At 40.1% G+C, this 25,243-nt stretch overlaps 1 protein-coding gene across 2 annotated transcripts in view; it reads right to left on the bottom strand.

The window, feature by feature from the left end:
- Nucleotides 1-1,126: 1,126 nt before the first annotated feature.
- The window catches only part of IPO11 (importin 11), a 120,839-nt gene continuing 96,722 nt past the window's right edge, over nt 1,127-25,243 (bottom strand). For both annotated transcript variants that reach the window (XM_074931550.1, XM_074931551.1), the window contains 3 exons: nt 19,831-19,926; nt 16,300-16,384; nt 1,127-1,436 (listed from right to left, as the gene is read on the bottom strand). In XM_074931550.1, coding sequence (XP_074787651.1) covers nt 1,272-1,436; nt 16,300-16,384; nt 19,831-19,926 — 346 coding nt within the window. In that variant the 3' untranslated portion in view covers nt 1,127-1,271. The remainder of the gene's footprint in view (nt 1,437-16,299; nt 16,385-19,830; nt 19,927-25,243) is intronic.

Raw genomic sequence — 25,243 nt, 5'->3', positions numbered from 1 at the left:
AAAAAGGCTCAGATTTTTAAAAGCATCTGGTTATATGTGGTAAGATTATCAAAAGCATGTAGGTGTCTTTAAACAGCTAATCCCCTCTGGAAAAAAAAGATCTGTCTTAATATCTTAATCATCCCTCAGTGAAGCAAAGTTCACTTCAGCTTTGAAGATGGAAGATCAGAACCTAAATGAAAAATCTCAAAATGGGAAAGAGGCTTCTCTTCCCTCTCCCAACTGCAAGGTATAAAGGACATGGCAGCTTTACCTTGTCAAAGAAGTTTTACCTTTACAAAGAAGCAACCTTATCCTGTCATTCCTGCAGCTGTCCAGCTAACTAATAAATAACTAAAACTCAAAGTGAACCTCGCAAATAATTATTTCAGTTGTGAACATCTAGGCTTGAACTTTTCAGTAACAGTTATGAAGTAACCTGATGCCTTTGATAAAAAAAACAAAGAATTGAGATACTGAACAACAGCAATTTTAAGTAGTCCAGGTAGAGCCAGGAATTAATTGAAATTAATTACTCATATACCTCTGGTGAGTTTCTCTGTGTTATATCAACTAAAAGCTAGATAGAAGGAACTCAAGAAAGCAAGACATTTTTCATAATAGAAATAAAGAAATTGGTAATAAAAATTAAACCCCACATCTTCAAGTAGAGATACACACTGATATTCTCTAACACCTCTTGAAATACAATTTAAGACTTGCAATCTAAGTTTCTTTTTCTCTGAGACAATTACAATGGTAGTTACCTGCCTCTCATGAAGGAGTATTTCCGCTCACAGTCTTCCTGCTTTCCTAACTCTTTCTGCTTGTATGGTTGCATGTACAGTCAAGAAATGGTAACAGGAAGGGGATGAAGTTACAGATATACAGTATCAAGACAAGCAGCTCCTGATACTGACCTATACTGCTGGATTAATAGACACTTCTCATTAATATACATTACTAAGTTCCTTCAGACCTCTCAGTTTATGATGCAGCTTTGTTAACCGAAAAGCCAGTAATGGTACCAAAAACTGGTACTATCTAGGACAGCATATACCACGTTAGGAATCACCGAAGTGTTACTTTGATGATAAAACCCTTAGTACAATGTGAAAAAATAAAGCATTACGAAAATTAGTTTGATAGCAACAACAGAAACTTATTTTTTATTTAACACAAGTTATTTTGAGCTTTCAGTGGGCTCTTCCAGACAAGATGGAAGGCTAGAGTTCCTTCTTTTTTTTTTTTTCTTAAAGAAAAGTGAACATAAAAATCTTGTTTCTGCTTATTTAGAAGCCTTGTAAAAATTTTTGTAGCTGTGCAACTATTTCTGTATCCACGGTTTCCATAAGTGCCTGAAAACCTTGTTCTCCCAGTAATTCCTGCTGTGCCTTTAGCTTCTCATAGACGAACTGCTGCAATGACACAGTGTGTACAGGGTCCTTCAGTGCAAGCTGTGGAAAACATGTAAGAGAAAAATATATAATAAAGCACTAAAAAATACTCTACAACTTACTTATCTCTTTTATAACCTCAGCTCAAGAAAGAAATCTTCTGCTTTGTACTTATTTGAGAAACAGAGGAAGAAGACTGCAAAGCAAAGATCAAATTATTATCAAAAGCAAGTATCAGTTTAAAACTATTTGAAACAGTCTCAAATCATGGACTGAGTCTGCTATAAGACTTCACCCTTCTATAAAGTAACATAATTTATAGCTGCTTTGTTAATTACTGCTGAATGAGTTTCTCATAACTCCTAGAAAACACGTAAGATGTTTACCATGATATGCACTTTAGAGATGGCATGAATGGCATGATATAACTGACATTTTGTTAGTAAGGAAACAAAACACTGAAAAAGTTGAACTAGTTTAAATTATATGACAAACAAAAACTAAAATAAACTGTACATATGCATAAAAAAATAGACACTTCTTCAGTACTAGTACCTATACAACCTCATCAGTCCAGCTGGATTATGCAGTTTTCTTTTGGGCAGGGAGGGACAGAGCATTTGTCACTATTTTCCACAGTTAACTGCTAGGTAAATGAAGGGGCTACACTGACAGAAGACCTACTCTTAACTTCAGTATCAGAAGACAGGTGTGATCAGGCTAAGGACACAGAGTTATGCAGCATTTGTCCCTCAGTCCATCAGGCTGGATGAAAGGGGACAGGAGGTGGGGACACCTGGAACTTGCCAGATCATAAAGAAGCATAATGTTGAAATAAATGGGCAATTACGGCAGACCTGTAATATCTTCATTTTAGTATCAAAATCAAACAACACTACTATTTATGCTGGAAGGTCGGGAAAGAATATGATGATAGATCTTAAAGCCCACTGAAATAGAAGACTTCTGAGCTCATAACACCCTACTATACTGCTACTTCCAAAGAAACGAGGCATATTAAACTTGCACAACTGTTGTTTTGGCATGATCTAAAAAAGAAATATTTGAATTTTAATATGGGGTGAAAGACATTAAATCTTAAGTTTACTTATTTATTAAACAATATTATACCTTAACCAGGGGGAAACACTGAGATAGCCATAAATATAAGATGGAGTAAAGCATCCAAAACCACTGTAATTACCACAAAAGAGAAGTTAGTCTTATTTCTTACGAACAACTCCAGTGAAAAAGGAGGCTGCTTTTTAGCCTCTTCCATCAGTGCTTTCAAGTTCTTTCTTATTACAGTCATCTCACCTTTCATACTGTAAATCTCTCAATCGTTCCCTTAGTATTCCTAATATTGTCTTTTTAGACTTCGATCCTTCACCATTTTCTACTTCCCAGCTATTTTACATTTCAAAGGTAAGACATGATCTTTTTATTATTTATTTCTAACATCACACTCTTGAAAAGGGGAATAGTTGCAAACAACAGTTTAGTATTCTGTAATAATTCTTCCCCGTAAATGTAAGCTGGTCTCTAGAATATAAACAGACTTTTCTAACAAAATTTCTAAACCACAGCTACTATAACCAAGATTTGCCACAGTTAGTAACAACTTTTTGTAACAGCATTAGCATAATCTAGGATAAAATAAAAGACTGTCTTGACTAGCAAAGAATCTGCATTTCTTAACCAATTACTGTAATTTGAGACACTTACAGGTGACCCTGATAATGCAGCACTAGTCACCTTGGGAAGCACCACCAAAAAGCCATTCTTTAACAACCTTTTAACCCACAAACCAACTAATTACATATTTAGTTAACTGTATGATTTATGTGACCCTACCATAAACCCTTAAGTATTCAGATTTAGAATGGGAAGTCAGAACAATTTCCCTTAAAATTTATCAACTTCAAGTCATTTTTCTTTCTACTCCGCCAAAAAAAATTCATCTAATCAGAAATTTCATGTTATAAAGTTTATTCTCATACCTAAAAGAACCAAAAATAAAATAGAAAAACCCCAGACAAGTCAATGGTACATAAACATCTCATTTCTCAATGTTCACTTATAAATCTGTGTTGGTTTAAGCCCTGCCGGAACCAGAGAGCACGTTGCTGTTGCCCCTCCCCCATCCTCAGCCGGTCGGGCTGGCAGTGAGGCACAAACCCTGGGGTAAAATAAGAAGAAATTTAATACAACAGTGTGATAAAACAATCTGAACAACAGTGGTAGTGATAACAACAATAAACAGCAATAACAGTGAACAAGACGAACGATATACAGAGAAATACCGCAAAGTGGTCACGGAACAAAGCTGATGCGTGTGTCCCACCAACAAAAAGCCAAAAAGTAAATTCAAAGTTTCCTGCCCCTGGACCTGACGTCAGCATGGTATGAATAACCTGGCTGGAGATCCCTTCCCCCTCTCTCTCTGCTGGGGAAACCTAACCCTATCCTAGCTGAACCAGGACATAATCCACCCCTTTATTCTAGACCATCTGTGTCATGTCCAGCTGTCATTTAGCAGTTAACAATAACAAAACAACAATTAACAAAGGCACAGCATAAATCACGGTGTGTTCTCACCCAGATTCAAGTCCCCCTGTGGTACACATCGGACCTCTCCATTGTCCTGCATCACCCACCAGGTACACCCAGGTCCTTGGGCAAAAGCAATCCCGTGGATGGGTTTGCCTTTACCTTTGCTGGTGCAGGACTAATCCAGACCATTTCTCCCAATATATTCCTCATGCGCACCACAGGGACTTTATCCCCATCTACAGCACGTGGAGGTTTCGACTGAGCCGGGCCAGCTCGACTAGCAGATCCCCTTGTGTTGACTAGCCAGGTGGCCTTTGCTAGATGCATGTCCCAGTCTTTGAAGGTCCCACCTCCCAGTGCTTTCAATGTGGTGTTTAACAGTCCATTGTAGCGCTCGGTCTTCCCAGAGGCTGGTGCGTGGTAGGGGATATGGTAGACCCACTCGATGCCGTGTTCTTCTGCCCAGGCATTTATGAGGTTGTTTCGGAAGTGGGTCCCATTGTCTGACTCAATTCTCTCTGGGGTGCCGTGTCGCCACAGGACTTGGGTTTCAAGGCCCAGGATGGTGTTTCGGGCAGTGGCGTGGGGTGCTGGGTAAGCTTCCAGCCATCCAGTGGTCACTTCCACCATTGTGAGCACGTGGCGCTTCCTGTGGCGGGTCTGTGGCAGTGTGATGTAGTCGATCTGCCAGGCCTCTCCATATCTATATTTCAGCCATCGCTCTCCATTTCGCTGGGGCTTCACCCACTTGGCATGTTTGATTGCAGCACACGTCTCACATCTGTGGATGATCTCTGCAATGGTGTCAATGGTGAGGTCCACCCCTCGATCCCGAGCCCACCTGTATGTTGCATCTCTACCTTGGTGGCCCGAGGTCTCGTGGGCCACCAGCCTATGAACAGTTCACCTTTGGCTGCCAGTCCAAGTCCACCTGAGCCACTCTAATCTTAGCAGCTTGGTCTGCCTGCTGGTTGTGTCAATGTTCATCAGTGGCCCGACTCTTGGGTACACGGGCATCCACATGGCGCACCTTCACAACGAGGTTTTCCACACGGGCAGCAATGTCCTGCCATACTTCAGCAGCCCAGACGGTTTTACCCTTACGTTGCCAGTTGCTCTGTTTCCATTGCTGCAGCCATTTCCACAGGGTATTCCCAATTGCCCACAAGTCGGTGTAGAGGTAGAGCTTCGGCCACTTTTCCCGCTCAGCAATATCCAAAGCAAGCTGAACGGCTTTCACCTCTGCAGACTGGCTCGATTCACCCTGTCCCTCAGCAGCTTCAGTGACCCGTCGTGTGGGACTCCACACAGCAGCCTTCCACTGTCGATGTTTTCCCACAATGCGACAAGACCCATCAGTGAACAGGGCATATCGCTTCTCCTCATCCGGCAGCTCGTTATATGGTGGGGCCTCCTTAGCACGTGTCACCTCCTGTTCTGGTGACATCCCAGAATCTTTGCTCTCTGGCCAGTTCGTAATCACCTCTAGTATCCCTGGGCAGCTGGGGTTCCCTATTCGAGCCCGTTGTGTTATCAACACAACCCATTTACTCCACGCGGCATCTGTTGCATGATGCGTGGAGGAGGCCTTTCCTTTGAACATCCACCCCAGCACCGGCAGTCGGGGTGCCAGGAGGAGCTGTGTTTCAGTGCCGACTGCTTCTGAGGCAGCCTGCACTCCTTCGTACGCTGCCAGTATCTCCTTCTCAGTTGGTGTGTAATTAGCTTCAGAGCCTTTGTATCCCCGGCTCCAAAAGCCCAGAGGTCGGCCTCGGGTTTCCCCAGGTGCTCTCTGCCAGAGGCTCCAGGTAGGGCCATTCTCCCCGGCTGCGGTGTAGAGCATGTTCTTAACCTCCTGCCCTTCCCGGACTGGCCCGAGGGCTACTGCTTGGGCAATCTCCCACTTAATTTGTTCAAAGGATTGTTGTTGCTCAGGGCCCCATTCAAAATCGTTCTTCTTACGGGTTACGTGGTAGAGAGGGCTCACAATCAGGCTGTAGAGCGGGATGTGCATCCTCCAGAACCCCACAGCGCCCAGGAAAGACTGAGTCTCCTTTTGAGAGGTTGGTGGGGCCATGGCTGTTATCTTGTTTAGCACCTCCATTGGGATGTGGCGACGCCCATCTTGCCATTTCATTCCTAGGAATTGAATTTCCCTTGCAGGCCCCTTGACTTTCCTTTGCTTAATGTCAAAGCCGGCCTTCAGGAGGATTTCAATTATCTTCTTTCCTTTTTCAAAGACTTCCTCAGCTGTGTTCCCCCATACAATGATGTCATCAGTGTACTGCAGGTGTTCTGGAGCCCCACCTTTCTCCAGTGCAGTATGGACCAGTCCATGGCAAATGGTGGAGCTGTGGTTCCACCCCTGGGGCAATCGATTCCACGTGTACTGGATGCCTCTCCAAGTGAACGCAAACTGTGGCCTGCACTCTGGCGCTATCGGAATGGAGAAGAACGCGTTAGCAATGTCATTCGTGGCGTACCGCTTGGCTGCCTTCGACTCCAGTTCATACTGGAGCTCCAGCATGTCCGGCACTGCAGCACTCATTGCTGGCGTAACTTCATTCAGGCCACGGGAGTCCACAGTTAGCCTCCACTCGCCATTAGGCTTTCTCACTGGCCATATAGGGCTGTTGAAGGGTGAGTGAGTTTTGCTGATCACCTTCTGGCTTTCTAGTTGATGGATCAGCTGATGGATGGGGACCAGGGAATCTCGGTTGGTGCGGTACTGCCGCCGGTGCACCGTCCTGGTAGCAATCGGCACTCGCTGCTCCTCAACCTTAAGCCGCCCCACCACTGAGGGATCCTCTGAGAGGCCGGGTAAGGTGGACAACTGTTCAACCTCCTCCAGGGCAGCTACACCAAGAGCCCACCGGTACCCTTTTGGGTCTCTGAAGTACCCTCTCCTGAGATAGTCTATGCCCAGGATGCACGGGGCATCTGGGCCAGTCACAATGGGGTGCTTATGCCAGTCCTTCCCAGTCAGGCTCACTTCAGCTTCCAGTAGGGTCAGCTGTTGGGATCCCCCTGTCACTCCGGAGATGCAGATGGATTCAGCCTCACGGTAGCTCGATGGCATCAGGGTGCACTGTGCGCCAGTGTCCACCAAAGCCTTATACTCTTGTGGGTCTGACATGCCAGGCCATCGGATCCACACTGTCCAGTAAACCCGATTATCCCTTTCCTCCACCTGGCTGGAGGCAGGGACCCTCTAATCCTGCTCATCATCGCTCACTTCTTGTAAGAATGCTTTACTGGTCCCCTCAAGAGGGTCAGACATAACGTTCACCATTCTGTTCTGTTTTGGGGATTTCTGACTGTACACTGGAGCTGCGCTCTTCTTGGAGGACTCCCCTTTTGTGATGGTCTTCCCTTTCAGCTGCTCTACTCGTGCAGCTAGGGCGGCAGTGGGCTGTCCATCCCACCTCCTCATGTTCTCTCCATGGTTGCGGAGGAAAAACCACAGGGTGCCTCGTGGTGTGCACCTTCTGCTGCCTTTCTCTTGGGTGGGGAAATGTTTACTTCTAATGGCTGAGACATCAGCCCGTGCAGGTGGAATGTAGGACATGTCCTCTTCCACTCTCTGGACCCTCTGAGACAGTTTCTCCACAGCTGAGACCCAGGAATGTTGAGATGAAGGGAGATTTCCCTCGTATTGCCGGAGCTTCCCAACCACTCCATCCACTGTCAGAGTGTGGGTGTCTGTCCACCAGGACACTATTGCCAATGCTTTCGAGTGTGCTTCTGGTGCGCTCTTCAGGAACTTTCGCCACATCAGGTGTGTGCAAGGGGACTGATCTGGGTCCATGGGTGACTGCTCATCATTCTGATCACCATAGATCATCTCAAACACAGCCAGTTCCCTGAGGTTCTGGATGCCTTTCTCAATGCTGGCCCATTTGCCTAGCTGACATAGGATGTCATCCTTGTAGGGGTGCCTCTCCCTTACACCGAGCAGGAGTCGCTTCCAAAGGCTGAGGGTTTGAGTCTGTTTCCCTATTTCCCTATCAATGCCAGCATCCTTGGCCAAAGATCCCAGCTGCTTGGCGTCTCTCTCCTCCATCTCAAAAGCACTGGCTCCATTGTCCCAGCATCAGAGCAGCCAGGTGCAAATCTGCTCGCCTCCCAGGCGGCCGAAATCTCTCCGCATATCTCGCAGCTCAGCCAGGGATAGTGACTGGATGATCAGCTCTGGCCCTTCCTCCTGTTCCTGTGATGGGCCTGGCTCATACTCATCCCTCACTCTGCAAACTGACTTTCTGGTATATTTTGTTTTCTGTATCGGGGCGACTGACACTGGCACTAGCTGGCTATCTGGCTCAGTCACTGTTCTGGTGGAGGCGACTGAGTCTGGCTCTGCCTGTGCCCCCGGTTCAGATGTTGTTTCAGCTTCTGTGGCCTTTTCTTCCCCTTGAGGGCAGTGGGTGGTATTAAAGGGGACACAGTAGGCATGGGCAGGTCCCCAACACATCACAGTGAGTTGTGTCTCCTGGGTTTGCCAGATTGGTAACACACCCTTTCTAATCACTCCATCAGCTTATCAGGGCTCTGCATTTGTCCAGGAGTGAAATTCCAAAGCATTGGGGGTGCCCACTGACTCAGGCCTTTGCCCATCTTTTCCCACACCCCTTGCCACTCACTATTATCTGACCTCGGGGCAGGTTTCCGGGCACTGCTATTGTTAGAGAAGTGCTGCATGGCCAAAACCAGAATCAGACAGACATTCAGAAGGCATTGTGCCACAATCACACTGACCTGCAGGCTCCAAGGATAACTGAAACTCCCCAAAGCCGAGAGGATCTCTTCCCCTAGCTCACCCATAGAGGGGGTGAGACCCCTAACTAAAGCCCAAACGGCAAACAGGTACCGGCCAGCCCCCCCCCACAGCAATACAAAGGCAGCATAAGCATTCAGTAGCCCGTACAACAACATAAGACCCTTTATACATTTTCCACCGATAACAAACGCCACCACAGGGATCATACACTGGATATAAGGAGTAATCCAGCCCCACCACACAAGCAAGTGGGCCAGCATTGCAAACATTTTCTTATCAAACAAATACAAACAGAAAAATTACACCCAACAGATTGCTCAATCACACTCTGGTCAGGGTCTGTCCCTTTTTATTCTTATTTCAGCCCCACGTTGGTGCGCCCATAAAGGCTGTGTTGGTTTAAGCCCTGCCGGGACCGGAGAGCACGTTGCCGTTGTCCCTCCCCCACCCGCAGCCGGTCGGGCTGGCAGTGAGGCACAGACCCCGGGGTAAAATAAGAAGAAATTTAATACAACAGTGTGATAAACAATCTGAACAACAACAGTGGCAATTATAACAACAATAAACAGCCGTAACAGTGAACAAGACAAACGATATACAGAGAAATACCTCAAAATGGTCAAGGAACAAAGCCGACGCATGGGTCCCGCCACCAAAAAGCCAAAGAAAGCAAAATCAGTTTCCCGCCCCTGGACCTGACGTCAGCATGGTATGAATAACCCGGCTGGAGATCCCTTCCCCCTCTCTCTCTGCTGGGGAAACCTAACCCTATCCTAGCTGAACCAGGACAAAATCTCAACTTAAGTCCAATTTTTTCCCAATTTTAACAAGCTACTAGAATACAAGTATATGTGTAATGCTCTTCTAGCAGCCCAAAGATTGTTTTCAAACTCTGAACAAAAATGCTGTATTGTTTTGAAAACGAAGGCTTTGAATACTTGCTTATTTGCAAAGATTGCTGGAACCTCAAGTCTGAGCTATCTCTATCACCTCTTAAAATAATAATTATAGAGATGTTCTCTAGCATCTCTTAGAGGTGCTAACCTTCTAGCACCTGCCTCATGGCAGGTGACAATGGGTTTCCAAATAATCCTCTGAGTCATCTCTGCAATGCCACAAAAAATAAGTAATCTTGAAAAAACAACCAAAGTGAAGAAGACAAAACATAATACATTACAGGAATAAAAAACATTAAATTCTAACGGAGCTTCTGGATTTGCACAATGCTGGGAGTTACAGGAATAGTCTACAATATGCACTGCAACATCGGTACATAATTACTTTGATTTCAGAAGTATTATAATTCCACATTTTCATAGAAATTCAGTAAAGCTAGTGAACTTTATATGTACTCTTTCCATTAGATAGGAAAGTAACTGAAACACTTCTGCTGAAGATTTACTAATATATGTTCTATTGGGATAAGTGAAAAATTCTACTAAACTATGGTGGGTTGACCGTGGGTGGACAGCAGGTGCCCACCAAAGCCACTCTATCACTCCCCCTTCTCAGCTGGACAGGGAGAGAAGATATAATGAAAGGCTTGTGGGTCGAGATAAAGACAGAGAGAGATCATTCACCAATTACTGTCACAGGCAAAACAGACTCAACTTGGGGAACTGTTTATTACCAGTCACATCAAAGTAGGATAGTGAGAAATAAAAACTAATCTTTAAAAGACATTTTCCTCCACCCCTCCTTTCTTCCCTAGCTTCTCTTCCCAATTTTTTTCTGCTGCCTCCCCTACAGTGGCACAGGGTGATGGGGAATGGGGTTTGTGGTCAGTTCATCACCCATTGTCTCTGCTGCTCCTTCCTCCTCAGGGGGAGGACTCCTCACACTCTTCCCCTGCTCCAGTGTGGGGTCCCTCCCACAGCAGACAGTCTTCCACAAACTTCTCTATTGTAAGTCCATCTCACAGGCTGCAGTTCTTCACGAACTGTTCCAGCGTGGGTCCCTTCCACAGGCTGCAGTCCTTCAGGAACAGGCTGCTCCAGCCTGGGTCCCCCATGGGGTCACAAGTCCTGTCAGCAAACCTGCTCCAGCGTGGGCTCCTCTCTCCACGGGGCCACTGGTCCTGCCAGGAGCCTGCTCCAGTGTGGGCTTCCCGCAGGGTCACAGCCTCCTTCAGGCATCCCCCTGCTCTGAGTGGGGTCCCCCAGGGGCTGCAGGTGGAGATCTGCTCCACCGTGGACCTCCATGGGCTGCAGGGGCACAGCCTGCCTCACCGGGGGCTGCACCGGGGGCTGCAGGGGGGTCTCTGCTCTGGTGCCTGGAGCAACTCCTCACCCTCCTTCTTCACTGGCATTGGTGTCTGCAGAGCTGTTCGTCTCACAGATTGTCACTCCTCTCTTCCGGCTGCAGATGTGCAGGGATTTTTTTTACCCTTTCTTAAATATGGCATCAGAGAGGTGCTACCACCATCACTGATGGGCTTGGCCTTGACCAGCGGTGGGTCTTGGAGCCGGCTGACATTGGCTTCTAACAGTTTCTCACAGAAGCCACACCTGTAGCCCCCTTCACTATCAAAACCTTGCCATGCAAACCTAATGCAAAAACTCTTAGTTTGTTGTAACAAGCATAAACCCATCACTCACAGTTCAAAGCAGCAGCACTGTGAACCAGTAGGGACTTTTGTAGTATGATTAATGCTTGCTGCTAGAAGCCACATCTAGTATCTGTAAGCCAAATGCACTTGAGTCTTCAGACTTAATTCAGGAGTTAATACACTAATTTGATTTCATTCAGATAGTCAAAAATATTTCAAGTAAATTAAAGAGTTTTCTGCAACAACAATATATTTGCTTTCCTTTCACGCTGCATTTTTAGAACTTGTGTTCAGAACTGTCAAAACAAATGAAATAGCTTGGCATAATTAGTTTGTCAACAATATCAGACAATCATTTGCAATCTTAGCTGAATAAGCAATCAAAATCCTAAGTCTGGTAGCACAGTAAACTCTGGGTTGTTTTTTTTTTCACTGTATTTTCATTATGAAAAAATTGAAATAGTATCTTGTTTAAGAAAAGACCCATAAGATGTTTTCAGATTATTCTATTTACTTTTTGAAGGAAAACCCATCCTCTTAAATTGAGTTACCAGCTTGCTAAGCACCGAGCATCCAACATCAGTCCAGCATGGAACACAACCATATCAATATTAACACTGACTACTTAAGTCTGTAAACACCGTGTCAGGGACTGTATTTTTGAATGGAAGTATGTATGCTGAGTACCTAGGTGCGTGGCCATTTTTTTTAATTGGAAATGCTCCTGTTTCTCATAAGAGCAAAATACGCTTACTTTCCAGTAAAAGAAAAAAATACTAGAAAATTCCAACAGCTTCTTAGTCAAAAAAGCTACAGACAGGAAACAGAAGTTTGGCAAAGAAATACACACTACTGAAATGTGCTTTACGCTGCTCAGTGAAAACCTGTTTTGACTAGCTTTTGAATCTAGTTACTTTACAAGTTAATCTTGAAATTGGACACAGGTGCTTACCTTGGGACTGGATTGAAGAAACTAATCTTCCACCTCACTGGTAGTAAAGAGCAGTTTAAATCAGAAAAGCAGTACAGAGGTTTTACACAACAACCACTTTTAATCCCTCCAAACTCTGCTTGCCATCATCAATGGCATTCTGCAGAATTACTAGTTGTTTGAACCAGTACTTGTTAGGTGGATCTCTTTAGACAACACTACAGTCAAAAATCACAGTTTCCATTAAAAAAAAAAAAAAAATTCTGTACTAAAAAAGTGATCTAATCACTACAAAAGATGACACAAGTCAATGGAATGGCAATAGAATGCAAGAACAGGTAAAATTTGGAAAAGTGTTTCGGTCATATCTGTTTTTGTTGAAAATTTTTGCTGAATTGTTGAAAAGATTTCTAGAATTTGAGAGATTCTCTACAGTTTAAGTATGGATACATTGATACTAAAGAGGAAGCAAGAATGCTGGACATAAAATTATACATATTTACCATGATGGTTAGTATCTCATGACTGTGATGCTCTGGGAAAGATGGGAAAAATAGTTTAAGGAGGGAATGTATCCTTTAAACAGTGATTATAAAATGGAGCCAAACAGTATGAAAGGCTCCCAATATCAAAGCTTTTTAACAGATTTCAGTAGGACTTGTATTAGATCTGTGGATAATTTATAGATTAAATGCATAAAGAGAAATTATACCCCAAACAGTGAAGTAAAAGTATTACCTCTAGTAAACCACATTATCACATAAAACTTGATCATCTATCTTATTACAGTGTAACTAATTTATTTATTTTCCTGAAGATGTAAAATCACAATCTAGTTTCTTCCCATACTAGGTTGAAATAAAAAAACCCCTATATTACATATAAGCATCACCCAAAACATACACCAGCATGAGTAATTCAAGTTTAAATAAGACTTTAAATAAGATTTGTAATTGAATGTACTTTTCTGCTCCACAGTTTCAAATAAAGAGTTGCTAAAGCTTAACTTCCTTTTTGAATAATGATACCAGAGTTCTTAAAAATATACATTAAGGGCACATAAAAATAAGTCACTTGCATTTCACATAGTGTATAGACCTCAATGTCATGAATTACTCTCCACCTGTTTACATTTTCTTGAAGATATTTGCAAAAATATAGCATTATCTACAACTGTCAATTACATAAAATGATCACAAACTTTTAAAGCGCTGTTCTAGCTAAAGCTCTCTTTAGTAATGGTGAGCTATGCATAATAATAAAGAGAGGTGCCAATGACAGAACAAAGAGATAGATCAAAGAAAAATATGTAGACCCTGTGCTAACACTGGGAAGTGATGCTTAGCATGGACCATGTTTATCTCTTCTCTCAAATTAGTGGCCTTAGAAGTTGCAAAGCATTATTATTTTGAAAGAGAGAATTCCATTTATCTTTTCATTATTGTGTTATGAGGTTTAAGCTCTAAGCCCTGATACAAGATGCTGATTCAGCAATGGAATATATAGAAGGTAGAAACCCCTCAAGAATGAAGTGGGATAGGAGCCTAGAAACTTTAAATCTATTATGGACTCCCTTTAGGTCCTCCTTGATTTTCCTCTTCTCACTTCAAATGTTTGTTCCCACTTTTATCTCACCAGAGGTACCTGCTACTGCAGTTGTTCTAAATGTTACATGAATTGAGTGTGTGCACTGATATTCCTACAGAGAGGAAGAAATTTCCAGTATAGGTGGGAAGGAATGGGCCCAGGTAATGTTTTCGTTTTAATCCATTTTTTCAAATCAACAGCTAGCTGTGCTTTGAAAGCCATGATTAACAATCCCAATCATTATTTGACACTTCTACTACTAGTGACCTACTGAAATGACCTGTATTATTCTGAAATAAACAACCATTAGAACTGTCATGTCTCAGTTGCTGCACCATCCACAAAACTTTAGACTAAGCAATTTCAGCTGGGATTGAGAATTAATTTGTAGCAGACATTCACAAAACAACTAAGAGTTTGCTTGCTTTAACAGCTGTGAGAAATCACTTAGAAATAAGAATACAATGAATAGTAAATTTAGCTGAAAAAATGACTATAGAAGGCTCAAGTCTGAAATATATTGTCAATAATGAGCTAAATACAGGAATGAGAAGAGTAAAACAGAAAGCTATTCTTACAAAAGAGTACTGAAAGGAAAAAAGGATTTTCACATAATGCTTAGGAACCTAGAAAACACAGTAACTGTGGAAATAGTTATGTCTTAGATTATGAGATCTGAAATGAAAGTGAAACTTCAAAGTTCATGTATGACAACATACTCTGTGTAACTCTTCCAAGGAAACAAAGACTGAAAAGGTGGTTAAGCTGAATGTTTAAAGAATATCTGAGGAACAAATCACAAGCAATTCATTAGATAGAAAAAGGCAAGTGACATGCAAGGGAAGATGTATTGCCCATGTAAATCAAAGCCTGCACTGTTATGTCATTGGTTCTGGCTCCTCCTTACCAAAGCACAGCCATTTATCTTTATTCAAACGGCCACTGACTGAATGTGACCCTAGAACAGGTCCTTATTATGGCTGTGTTCATCAACACCATGCTGGTGCATTGTATAATTTAGGAGGGAAGAATAATACAGGTCATAAATCACGTGCCCTACTTTACATTTTTCCTGATATATCTACGCTGAAGGTAGTCTATAGTAAATCTAACAGGTTCCTAAATACATGTCCAAACTATTAAAGTCAACCTGTAACTGAAAAATGAAGATAATTTCTGCAAGAAAGTTACTAAAACTTTAGCCAGGGAAAAATAAATTTGAGTATATTCAAAGAAAACTAAACCCATGAAAAGACCGTACATTTAAATTCACTTTGTCTTTTAAATCTGATTAACAAACCAAACACATCTCTGTTCCTATCAATATAGATACGTCAGTCCCTATCAATAAAGACATATCTGCTTATATATGTCAAGAGATTATCCAAAACTGCTAAGAATAAACATCATTCTGCAATAAATGCCTAGAGTTTAATTTAAACCCACAAGATGGAAGAAAATTTAACCTAATTTAACACAGTCTAGAGATGCTTTTAAGAGTAGATGAATTACAGAACTAATACAAAGGACCATAGAAAATAATATTTCTGTATTTCATTTATATCTGAAATTGCAACACACTAGGAATTTCTCTCAAGGCATTGCTAATAGCAGAAGAATATGCAACAGTTTAAGTGTAATTTTCCTTTTTAATAAAGGAACCATATATTGATTAATATTTAAAAGAAAAGCCTACTAACAAACCAAAAAGCATCCAGTGATTTAAAGAAAAAAATTAATGCAAACTGTCAAAAGCCATCCAAGCTCTTATCTGCTTCTACAAGAAATAAAGTGCTAAAGGACTGTCCAGAAGTATTCTTTCGGATACACATAGGTCAGTTAAACCAAATGCGCAAGAGAGCTACACACATTTACTCAGTCACCCAATCCCATGTTTTGCAATTATTCAATGACAAGCAGTTCAGACGATTTTATTCCACAGCATCTGTACACTGCAGTTTTGTGTGTGAAGAAGCATTTTCTCTGATCTCTTGCAAAAGTAAGTTAAAATTATGAAACATTCACAGACTGGGTTGGACAAAAATAGCACAATTACATGATACCTAATCTTCATCTAAATCAATGCTCCTTATTAAGAGTTCTTTCCATTAGAAAAAGGTTCTATGCAAGCATTTGGATCAATAGCTGTGCAAGTAAAACACAAAATCCAATATAATTGGGATTGTTTTAAATATGAGAAATTTGGTCTGCAATAACATTTCAGTAAGCTTACCTCCCTGCATTTTTCACTAAGTGCTTTTTATAGTGTTTTAGTATTATAATGTCCAGATTTTGTGAACAGATGATCTTTACTTTGGCAACATTTTCCAAGACTCCAAAGCAAAGCAGAAGCATTACGTGTTGTGGCTGTAAAGTTTGTCATCAAAGCATTTTCCTCTTTTTTTTAATTCAAGAGATGAATTTTCCAAGAACAACAGATGATCCAAATCCAAAGGCAAAGAATTTAGTCTGACAAAAGTGAATCACATAATCAGTTCTGTAATTGAATAACAGATCTAAAACTTACCATTTTTTTCCTTTTGTCTTGTTCTGTGGGAGGTTCCTCATCTTCTGTAACTTTGAGCTCTTCAAAATGAGACATCAACATGCAGCTAAGAATGGAAATAAGACTACTTTTAACACACATTATCATTAAAAATTATTTTAAAGCACTTTTAAAAACAGGACAGATAAGAGAGAGTTTGATGAAAGTCAGGCAATCTGCAAGCAAGTAATTTTTTTCTGAGAACAGTGAATCTAAAGAAGACCGAATGCATGTTCTGTGTCACCTACACCACATAACAATGTTATCCTCCACATTTTAACTTAAGTTGTGGCTTAAAAATGCATTTCTGCATACAGAAAATGGACTATATGGGTTTCAAAAAGTACAGAAAAGTGTACTGTCCTAACTTGAATTTTTCAGTCTTTCCAAGGAAGTGCATACAAGCACTCTGCATCCTATCAACATGAAAATCAAAGTGGCACATATGTAAAAGTAGCAAAGATGTCTCATAACATCCATGTTTTCCTGTGAGATCTTTAATGAGGATCTGAAAACTAATATGGTCACTGTTATTGGTTCTAGACACTAAAATCTGCAAGACACCAAACAATCATGTTTTAGATAGACAGAAATGAGCTAGCTTCTGCAGTCATTTAAAGAGTTTTTTTCTAGGCATGTAAAGCAATACTTTTAAATGTCTTATTTTTTGTTTTGCTTCACCCTCAACTGGTAGGTACCAACATGCATGAGTAATAGCCAAATTGTAACTATTATTTTTGTAGTAAGTATAAAACCAGAAAATTCCAGAGGTTCTTTTGTCTCTTGAAACAGTTTGAATGGACTTTATAGAGACTGTGGTGAAAACTATCCTACAGCAAACATGCCTTCCATTCACTTTACATTCTCTACATCGAAAGAATACATACATTTTCCACCACTTTACCAAAGTTTTCCTAAAAAATCTGTTTAAAAACTGAAAGGATTTTAAAAATCACTCAGGTGACAACAACTTGCTGCCCTATATTAAGTATGTTTCATGGCACATAATCTACATATTATGAAGCACCAGGACAGGTGCACATTATTGCTGATTTTCAGCCCTGTACTACTGTGTATTTTTAATTGCTGTGTTCCATTAGCAAGTGAAATGTTCCTGTAGCTAAGATGAATAATTTGTTTTAAAGTTATGAAATGAGAATAAGTTGCGACTTTATGTGAAAATGTTCAGATTTACTCTGTTTATATATTCAGTTTTCTGTTAACGTGTTTAGAGCTGTATGAAACACTTGCTAAACAGGAAGGTGGAAGAGTCAAATGCTAACACAGAAGCCACTTTCAAAGGAGTTAAGTTTTTTCAAAATTATACAGAAAATCACGTCTCCTCTCGCAACTCGGTTTATTTAAAAGGAGACAAAAATATGTAAATTACCAAATAAGATTGAATTAACTTTTTCAGATGGTGATAAATTTCAGGTCCCAGAGAGTAATTAAAAAAACTAGGAGAGGATGGAATAAAAAAGATGAAATTGAAAAAATGTGAATACTGGTGAGACAAGACTAGAACAATGGAATGCTCCCTGTTCCAGAAAATCTCAAATCTGTAAAGCTTTCTTGTAATGCAAAATATAAATGCTAGGAAAACTTGAGTGTAATCTCTTTGTACTGTAAGCCAGGGCATCGTGTAATAATTTTCAGAATCTGATCAAAATTCCATCTAAAAACTGGCAAGACCTTTATCTCCACTTTTGCATTTGGAACAGCTCTTCCAAAATTTCATTGCTCTAACTACAATGGTTTCTTCACATTTCCATTTTAAATATATTCATGGATAGCTCACACTTAAACCATCACTATTATTTATTTTGTACGGTTTTCCTTGTGCATATTTACCCCTTCTTTATCCTTTAGTGGCTGCAGTTCTATATTGCTTCAGCTTTGGTTTTCCTATGCTAAACATGTATATGATGTTTTAGTCCCTGCACTACAGTAATTAGATACTATGATAGCCAGCACAGTACACTTTTTTTTTTTTTTTTGAGCCAGTTCATGTTTAAATCATTCTTCTTCAACCTGCAGAGACAGAATAGCACACAACTCCAGATGACTGCTCTCATTCTATTTACTTTCAGATGATGTCAAAATGTAGAACACAAATGTCCGAATCTTTCAAACAGCCCATTCAATATCTGTCAACAGGAATACGTCCTTGGTTCAGTGTGCCTATATTTTATAAAGCAAAAACAGTGTCCAGAGTTTCGAAAAGTACAGTGACAAGTTCTACAGGCCTTCAAGCTTAAAATATGAAATGTATTAGGACAAAGTTTTATTTATTTCTCTGATAACTGTTTTTAACAAGTGCAGGCAAAGTAACATGTTTAGAAATAGAAGTGACCCTAACATTGTCTCTGATAGTAAATAGAACACAGTGCCAAAGCACTTTGCCAGACTTTGAAGTTACATCAACTCTACTGAGAGATAATAAAAAAAAAGTACTTTTGCAAGCAGTTCTTGAGCACAGATCAGGCTCAGCATGTACGGACATTGTCAGAGCACACTAGTGTGCATACCACCTGTTTTAAGTGGAGGAAAACTTAATAGATTGCATGCAGGCTGTTCTGTGCCAGCTGGCTTCTGTGCCAGCAAACATCCCCTTAGGCAAGTAATTAGTTCAGATATAGTCTGTTCCATCACCAGGTAATTATCTGAAAGTTAGAAAACGCTTGATTCTTAGCATCCAGTAAATACTGTTATTATAGTGTCTGTAGGTACATCTTGTAGAGCACCTGTTTTTAATGTCTTACAACTCTCCATCATTCTAAAACCATGTAATCATTAGAAAAAACACCATTAAGATCTGTCTTAAAAATCCTTACTATTCAGTGTTTTTTTACTTTTCCAGGTTTGATGGAGTATCACAGTAACCTGGGAGTCTGCAGAAGATGAGTGTGGTGCTGGGCAGCAGTGCACTCTGAGCACCCCTGGCATCACCTTCCTGCCACAAACTCTTGCTCCCAGCTCTGGAAACTCTCTCTTGAGGTATGGCCTCTAGCACCAGGTGTGTTAAGTGGAACAACTGAAGGGAGAGAATTGTCCTTGTGGGATAGGTTTTTCAAGCTCTCCAGGCCATGAAGTATTGTACACTAGGTCCACTTAATGAGGCTGCAGCATTTAGGAAAAGATCTTGGTTAGACTCCAGATGCCACACTCAAAGAAACTGTGAGCTACCACCCTATAAGCACACAAGCCTGTGGGATTGTAATTTTACATATAATAGCCAAATAAGCAAAAATCAAATCTAAGCATACAAACATTCTAACACATCATTTAGTAGCTAACTTAATGAACAATATAAGACTGCCATTTTAAGCCCTTCCTCCCATCATTACAATTCTTTTTTCTTAAGACCAAAAATTTCCTATCTTACTAAAACATTCACTCCTGTGAAAACAGAACTCTTGTATGTCAACTGCCTACATATTTTTCCAATCAAAACACTATATATAAAACAGTACTACTACTTTTAAACCCACAAAAATTAGATTTTCCACTTACTCTTTGTACGTTTCCGTTTCAGGATCTTCACTCATAACATCATGCAGCCCTTCCACTGAAATGTTGATGATACCACAAAATTTATCTTGGATAACACTGGAAAAGAACAAAATTTATCTTGGATAACATTGGGAAAGAACAGGAAAGTTACGTAGCTAAATGAACTAAACAGGAAATTTGCTCAATAACTGTAGAGCACATTTACTGAGCAGTATTTTCATTGCTTACTGCTTAGCTGAGCATGCTACCAAGCAGCTAATTTTTATTTTTTAATTTCATAAAGGCTTCAAAAATACTCTAGAAACGTTATTCTTACATAGAATAAAGCCTCATGTGCTACTGTTGAAAACTTAGAAATAATTGTAAATCGAATAAAAGAAAAAATACATTAGCACAGGACCCAAGAACTGAGCAGGGAGGGCATACTGCTGCTAGGAGAGAGGTCAGAGTACTGGCTTCTGTTTCTAAAATATTTACACATTTTCTTCCACCACTATTCAATGCAAAATCTATACACAAACCCCTGAGCAAGGGGCAGCTGGTATATATGCTAGACTCTCTTATTGTTTTCTCTGTCCAGACTTAGGAGTGTTTTTTCACCCTCCTAAGCAGCTGAATGACTCCCCATACAAGGTGAAAAATATCTGCACCCAGTTCTGCATGAACACCACAGCCCTGACTATAGAGAGAAAGGTGAGGTAGGTTTTCGCTACTTAAAACACAGGCACATCCTGCCATTTGAAACACTAGGCTGTTTAAGACAACTGCAAAGGGCTGGTAGGTATCACTCAGGACCTAAGAGACATAAGCACATTTCACCAACATGAGCTTAAGGCCAGACTGGATACCTCCCCATCACCCAAAATGACACTAAACACTTACATTTAGACACTTGACCCTGCCTTGAGAATTGATGTGCCTGTAGTGTAAGGACATAGAAACATGATCACCCCATGATGTAAAAAGGTGCCACAGCTCCTAGTTAATGGAAAGCAGCTAGGACTGCTATTTCTGCTGAATTTCCTGCGGCTGTGGGTCTAATGCCAGAGATGCACTGTTGTGGGCCTTTGGTGCATGGACTCCTACTCTGTGAACTACAAAAGGTGAAGTCATACCGCAAGTGAAAAGATGTTCATCTCAAGAAGACTGCAAGAGTTCTAGCTACAAGCAGCAAAGAAAGAGAAATGGCCTAACTGGTGATTGTAAACTACAATTCTCTTTCCGGGACTGGCATTGACTGAAGCAATTTATTACACCTGTTTGTAATTTTAGGCTTAATTTTCCTAGAAAGATGCTCCTGCTGTCTACTAGACAGAAGCAGACATGTTCTGTATTTGTCTAAAGGTACTGAAAATTAAGTTCATGTATTTTAGTTTGGTCCTTCCAGTTTTAATGTAGACAAATCTATTTCTTAATATTCTTTCATTTTCTTTTCTTCTTTGGGATAAAAACTGAAAAACCGGATAAACTGTAGCTCCTTGTACATTAGCTATTGCATTTGAAAAACTTGTCAGATGTACAACAAAATTTTATGTATGTCACGAACAGACTCCATATAGCAATGGATGCTTTGGAAAAAATGCATATCAAGTTAGAATAGTAAGCATAAAAAATTTCTTAAATTTGTTTGGTACGATCATGATTCATCTCATGACAACTTTATTTCCAAAGGATTACTTTTGTTCCCTTTTTTATTCAGCTACTATGAAATGCCAGGATCTGAACTGTACTTCATATAAAGAAACTTGAAACTCCTAAATTCCATAAAATGAAAAATTACATTTTCAGTCAGTCTGGCTTATTCTTATTATCATTGTCAAGTATTATCTTTTAAAAGAAACCTTCACCCTTGCCTAAAAGCTTCCCCATCTCATCCAAAATAGCGAAGTATTACATGTTGTGAGACAATCTCTGTGAGGTTCTGCAGACAGCAAGCAAACAGCCTTCCAACCACACAGCACCACTGAGAAAGTGAGCATTGCCTGCAGAAGGAGCGCTCGGAGACAGAGCAGGTTTGCTTACTCGACTCAGAGATTCCTACCTAGCACACCTCCCATTAAAGCTCTTTTGCCTCATACTGTTTTTGAAACACATCTCTAGGAAAATGTCATTAATATGGTTAATATTTTCCAACATGAGGAAGGAAACAGCTGTCTTCAGATTCATTCCAATAGAGGACACAGGGCATTCAACAGAGAACAAATGCAGACATTTTGCATCTTCGAGAAGTAAACTATGCCCTGTATGTATGCACCATTTGATTAATAATACAGATTGCTATCCATTACCTGGTAGTTACACTTCTTCCATCGAAGCTGCATGAAGAACCCCCTAACGGCCACAGAAATGTTATACTGGGGAGGGGAAATGTGTTTGACCCATTGAAGGCGTAACTTTTTCATCAGGTGCAGAACTAATTATGGTCAATCTATTCAGGGACATTAATTAACCAACATGTAAATAAATACTATAGGCATAGTGCCCATTAACTTTCTGGGTTTTTTTCAAGCTTCAGACTGATAGGAGTAGAGAGGGAGGCTCATTTTAGTAACTTTTGTTTCCAAGGATCTGTGATACTTCCAGTGAGGGTTGTGATTGAAGACCCAAAGTACAGTTCTTGATAGTTAACTCCAAAGCACATAAAGAAATAATTTATTTCTTTACTTACAGAGGATGTTTTAAATTTATGGCATAAGTGAGAAATGATATTTTATGTCTTTCTTCAGTGAAAGATGGAAAATTCACAATGATTTTTTTTTTTTTTTTCCCGGAAGGCAGAGCTAAATGTTTCAAAATGTGGCAACTCTTGCCTGAAGCTTTCAGTAAAGAAAATACCTTCTCTTTTCTCCCTCCTCTTTCTGCCTTTAGATGGGACATGAAGTTTCCTCCTACCAAAGACTCACTGAAATGTTTACCAAGTATGGCATTATTAAACAATGCAACTATTTTTAGAATACAAGACACATGCTGGTGAAAAATAAAGACAGCATAAGCTCTTTGTGCTTTGAAAAAAGAAACCACAATTAAAGTTCAATAGCATTGTAAAATGCATTAGGCCTCATTTTCATACAAATCAGTGTAATACGTTTTTATAGACTAAAACTAGCCTGCTTGTTGCAAGAACTGTGTTATAGTCATACGAGTAAATTGAGAAAAGACAGGGACAATGTATTTAGATGAACTTTCAAAACAGAACAGTTAATACTGTCCATACTAAAAAGTTAACTTGGGAAGAAGGCACCATTTAAGCAGCTCCCCCCTTGGATTGCGGGTAATTCAGAAGAGCGATGGAACAAAGACCGGCATCAGGTTATAACTGGTTTTATAACTACCTGGTTTCCCTAAGTTATCAGGACAAAACCTCATTTGGTACACAGCAAAAATTAGCAAACAGGCCCAGAATTAGAGGATATTAACTTCTATAAACTAAATCTAAGGTCTAGGTCTAAATCACTCCAGAACCCACTTTCAAAGATATAATTAACACATTAACTTTATTTTTTTTTATTAGAAAAAGGATCTTTTATGCTGTCTGTAAATAAAATTCACCTTGCCTATAATGAAAACTAAATGTAGCAAACACTTAGGGAAGCTTGTACATGAATAATCTCAAACTTTTTTTTTTTTTATTTCAAAGATTGAATAATTTGACAGATAAAACAATAAAAGCCTTTCAAAGAAAAGACCAGACCACATCTGTTCTGAAAAAAAGTATTATTTTTTTTTTCTCATTCTGTTTATCATCTCTAATACACTCAGCTATCGATTCAACGCTGGTTTTGTTCTAAGGTTTTATGCAAAAATTTAGAATTTAGATTACAGTTACACAGACTACCACTGTAAATAAAGCTTTATCATCATCCTAAAGCATATGCCAGGATAAATTTTTAGGGTTACTTAAATAAAACAGTCCCAGTATCTGCTATGCATCTTCCTCAGCCCATCCAAAAGGGAAGAAAAATTCTGCATGAGAAAACAAACTTTTTTAGACATTAAAAGGAAGAGGAGAAAATCTTTTCTGCTTTTCTACATTTACCAGGATAAAGCAATAAACACCAAAAAAGAGAAAAGCTGAATTTCATATCTTTACTAGTGCACAGTAGATTTGAGAAAGATTTATTAATTCTTTAATCATATCCCATTAGCCAAGGAAAGAGATGGTGTGGAGCAAATGGAGATTACTTTGAATTTACCCCAAGCAGTGTAAATGATTATTACACACACACACCCCTTAGGAGCTGCATAGTGCTAACGAGCTCCTAAATCAGCAGTGTAGGAGCTAAGGCAACATTTGCAAGGGAGTCCTATGGCTGACCATAAGCTTGATGATCCCAAAGTGCCCTGTCACTTCATGAGGGCAGACTCAACTAAGTCTTCTAACATATTCTTTAATGATTTTTAAGAGTCAAGACATATGAATCACACATGTACATGAAAGGATCTGTTTCCAAGTGTGAACATTTAAACACAAAAGCTACTAAATGAAGAAGGGCATTTCCTCCAGAACTGCAGAATGAATCTCTCAGTTACTTGTTAGTCTAATCCAAACCGTGGGCAAGCTGAATATTGGAGAATGACTCCACTCCAAATGATGGCTTCCAACTGCTTCAGTTCTTTGCTTGCGCAAACAGCCGAGAGCATCGATTTTCTTTCATGCTCCATCAGTACAGATGGTGAGACTCATACCTGGCAAACAACTCCTAGAGCAGCTTGTCAGTTGAAAGGATGCACCTTCAGAGGGAACCTCTTGTGCTCTTCTGTAGAGAGCAGCTGTGGAAATCAGAGCCTAAAACAGAGCTATCCCCTAAAAGATTTCTTCGGGAACTAGGTTTGTTCAGCCTCAACCTTTTCCCACTCCTAAAACTCCTCTAATAATGGCACAGCATCATTTCCAGCAGTGAAAACTTAACTAGTTTCCACTGAATGGCCATTATTTCTGAATACATTCATATGAAATTGAAAATTTAGAAACACAGCCCATAAAACTGCAGAACCTACTAGTGTGTAATCACTGATTGAGCAGCTGTTATTAAATGGAAACAAATTCATCACTTATCACAAGGAATTACATAGGAGAGGCTGAAAGTAACAAAAATTGGTTGAAGAGAAGGAGACAGTAATGGATTAGCCACCGAAAAAAAGTTAAGCATTAATTACAATCAATGTTTTCCCTCCTAAAAAACATTTACCCATTACATTTAACATCTGATCTACAAGTAGAAAATTATGAGGAAATTGTTTCTCTCAAGCAATCCAAAATACTTTAAGCTTTTGCCCAAGTAGTTGAATTAAGTGTTCTATAAAATAGAACATTAATATAATATTCTATTATACAGTAAGCTACAGTAATATATAGTATTACAATACAGTAAATTAATATTTTATCACATTCAACGGACACAACAATCAACAA

The sequence above is a fragment of the Athene noctua genome, chromosome Z (genome assembly GCF_965140245.1).
Source record: "Athene noctua chromosome Z, bAthNoc1.hap1.1, whole genome shotgun sequence".
NCBI lineage: Eukaryota > Metazoa > Chordata > Aves > Strigiformes > Strigidae > Athene > Athene noctua.
Note: the sequence above shows the minus strand (reverse complement) of the source record. Positions and strands in the feature narration are given on the sequence as shown.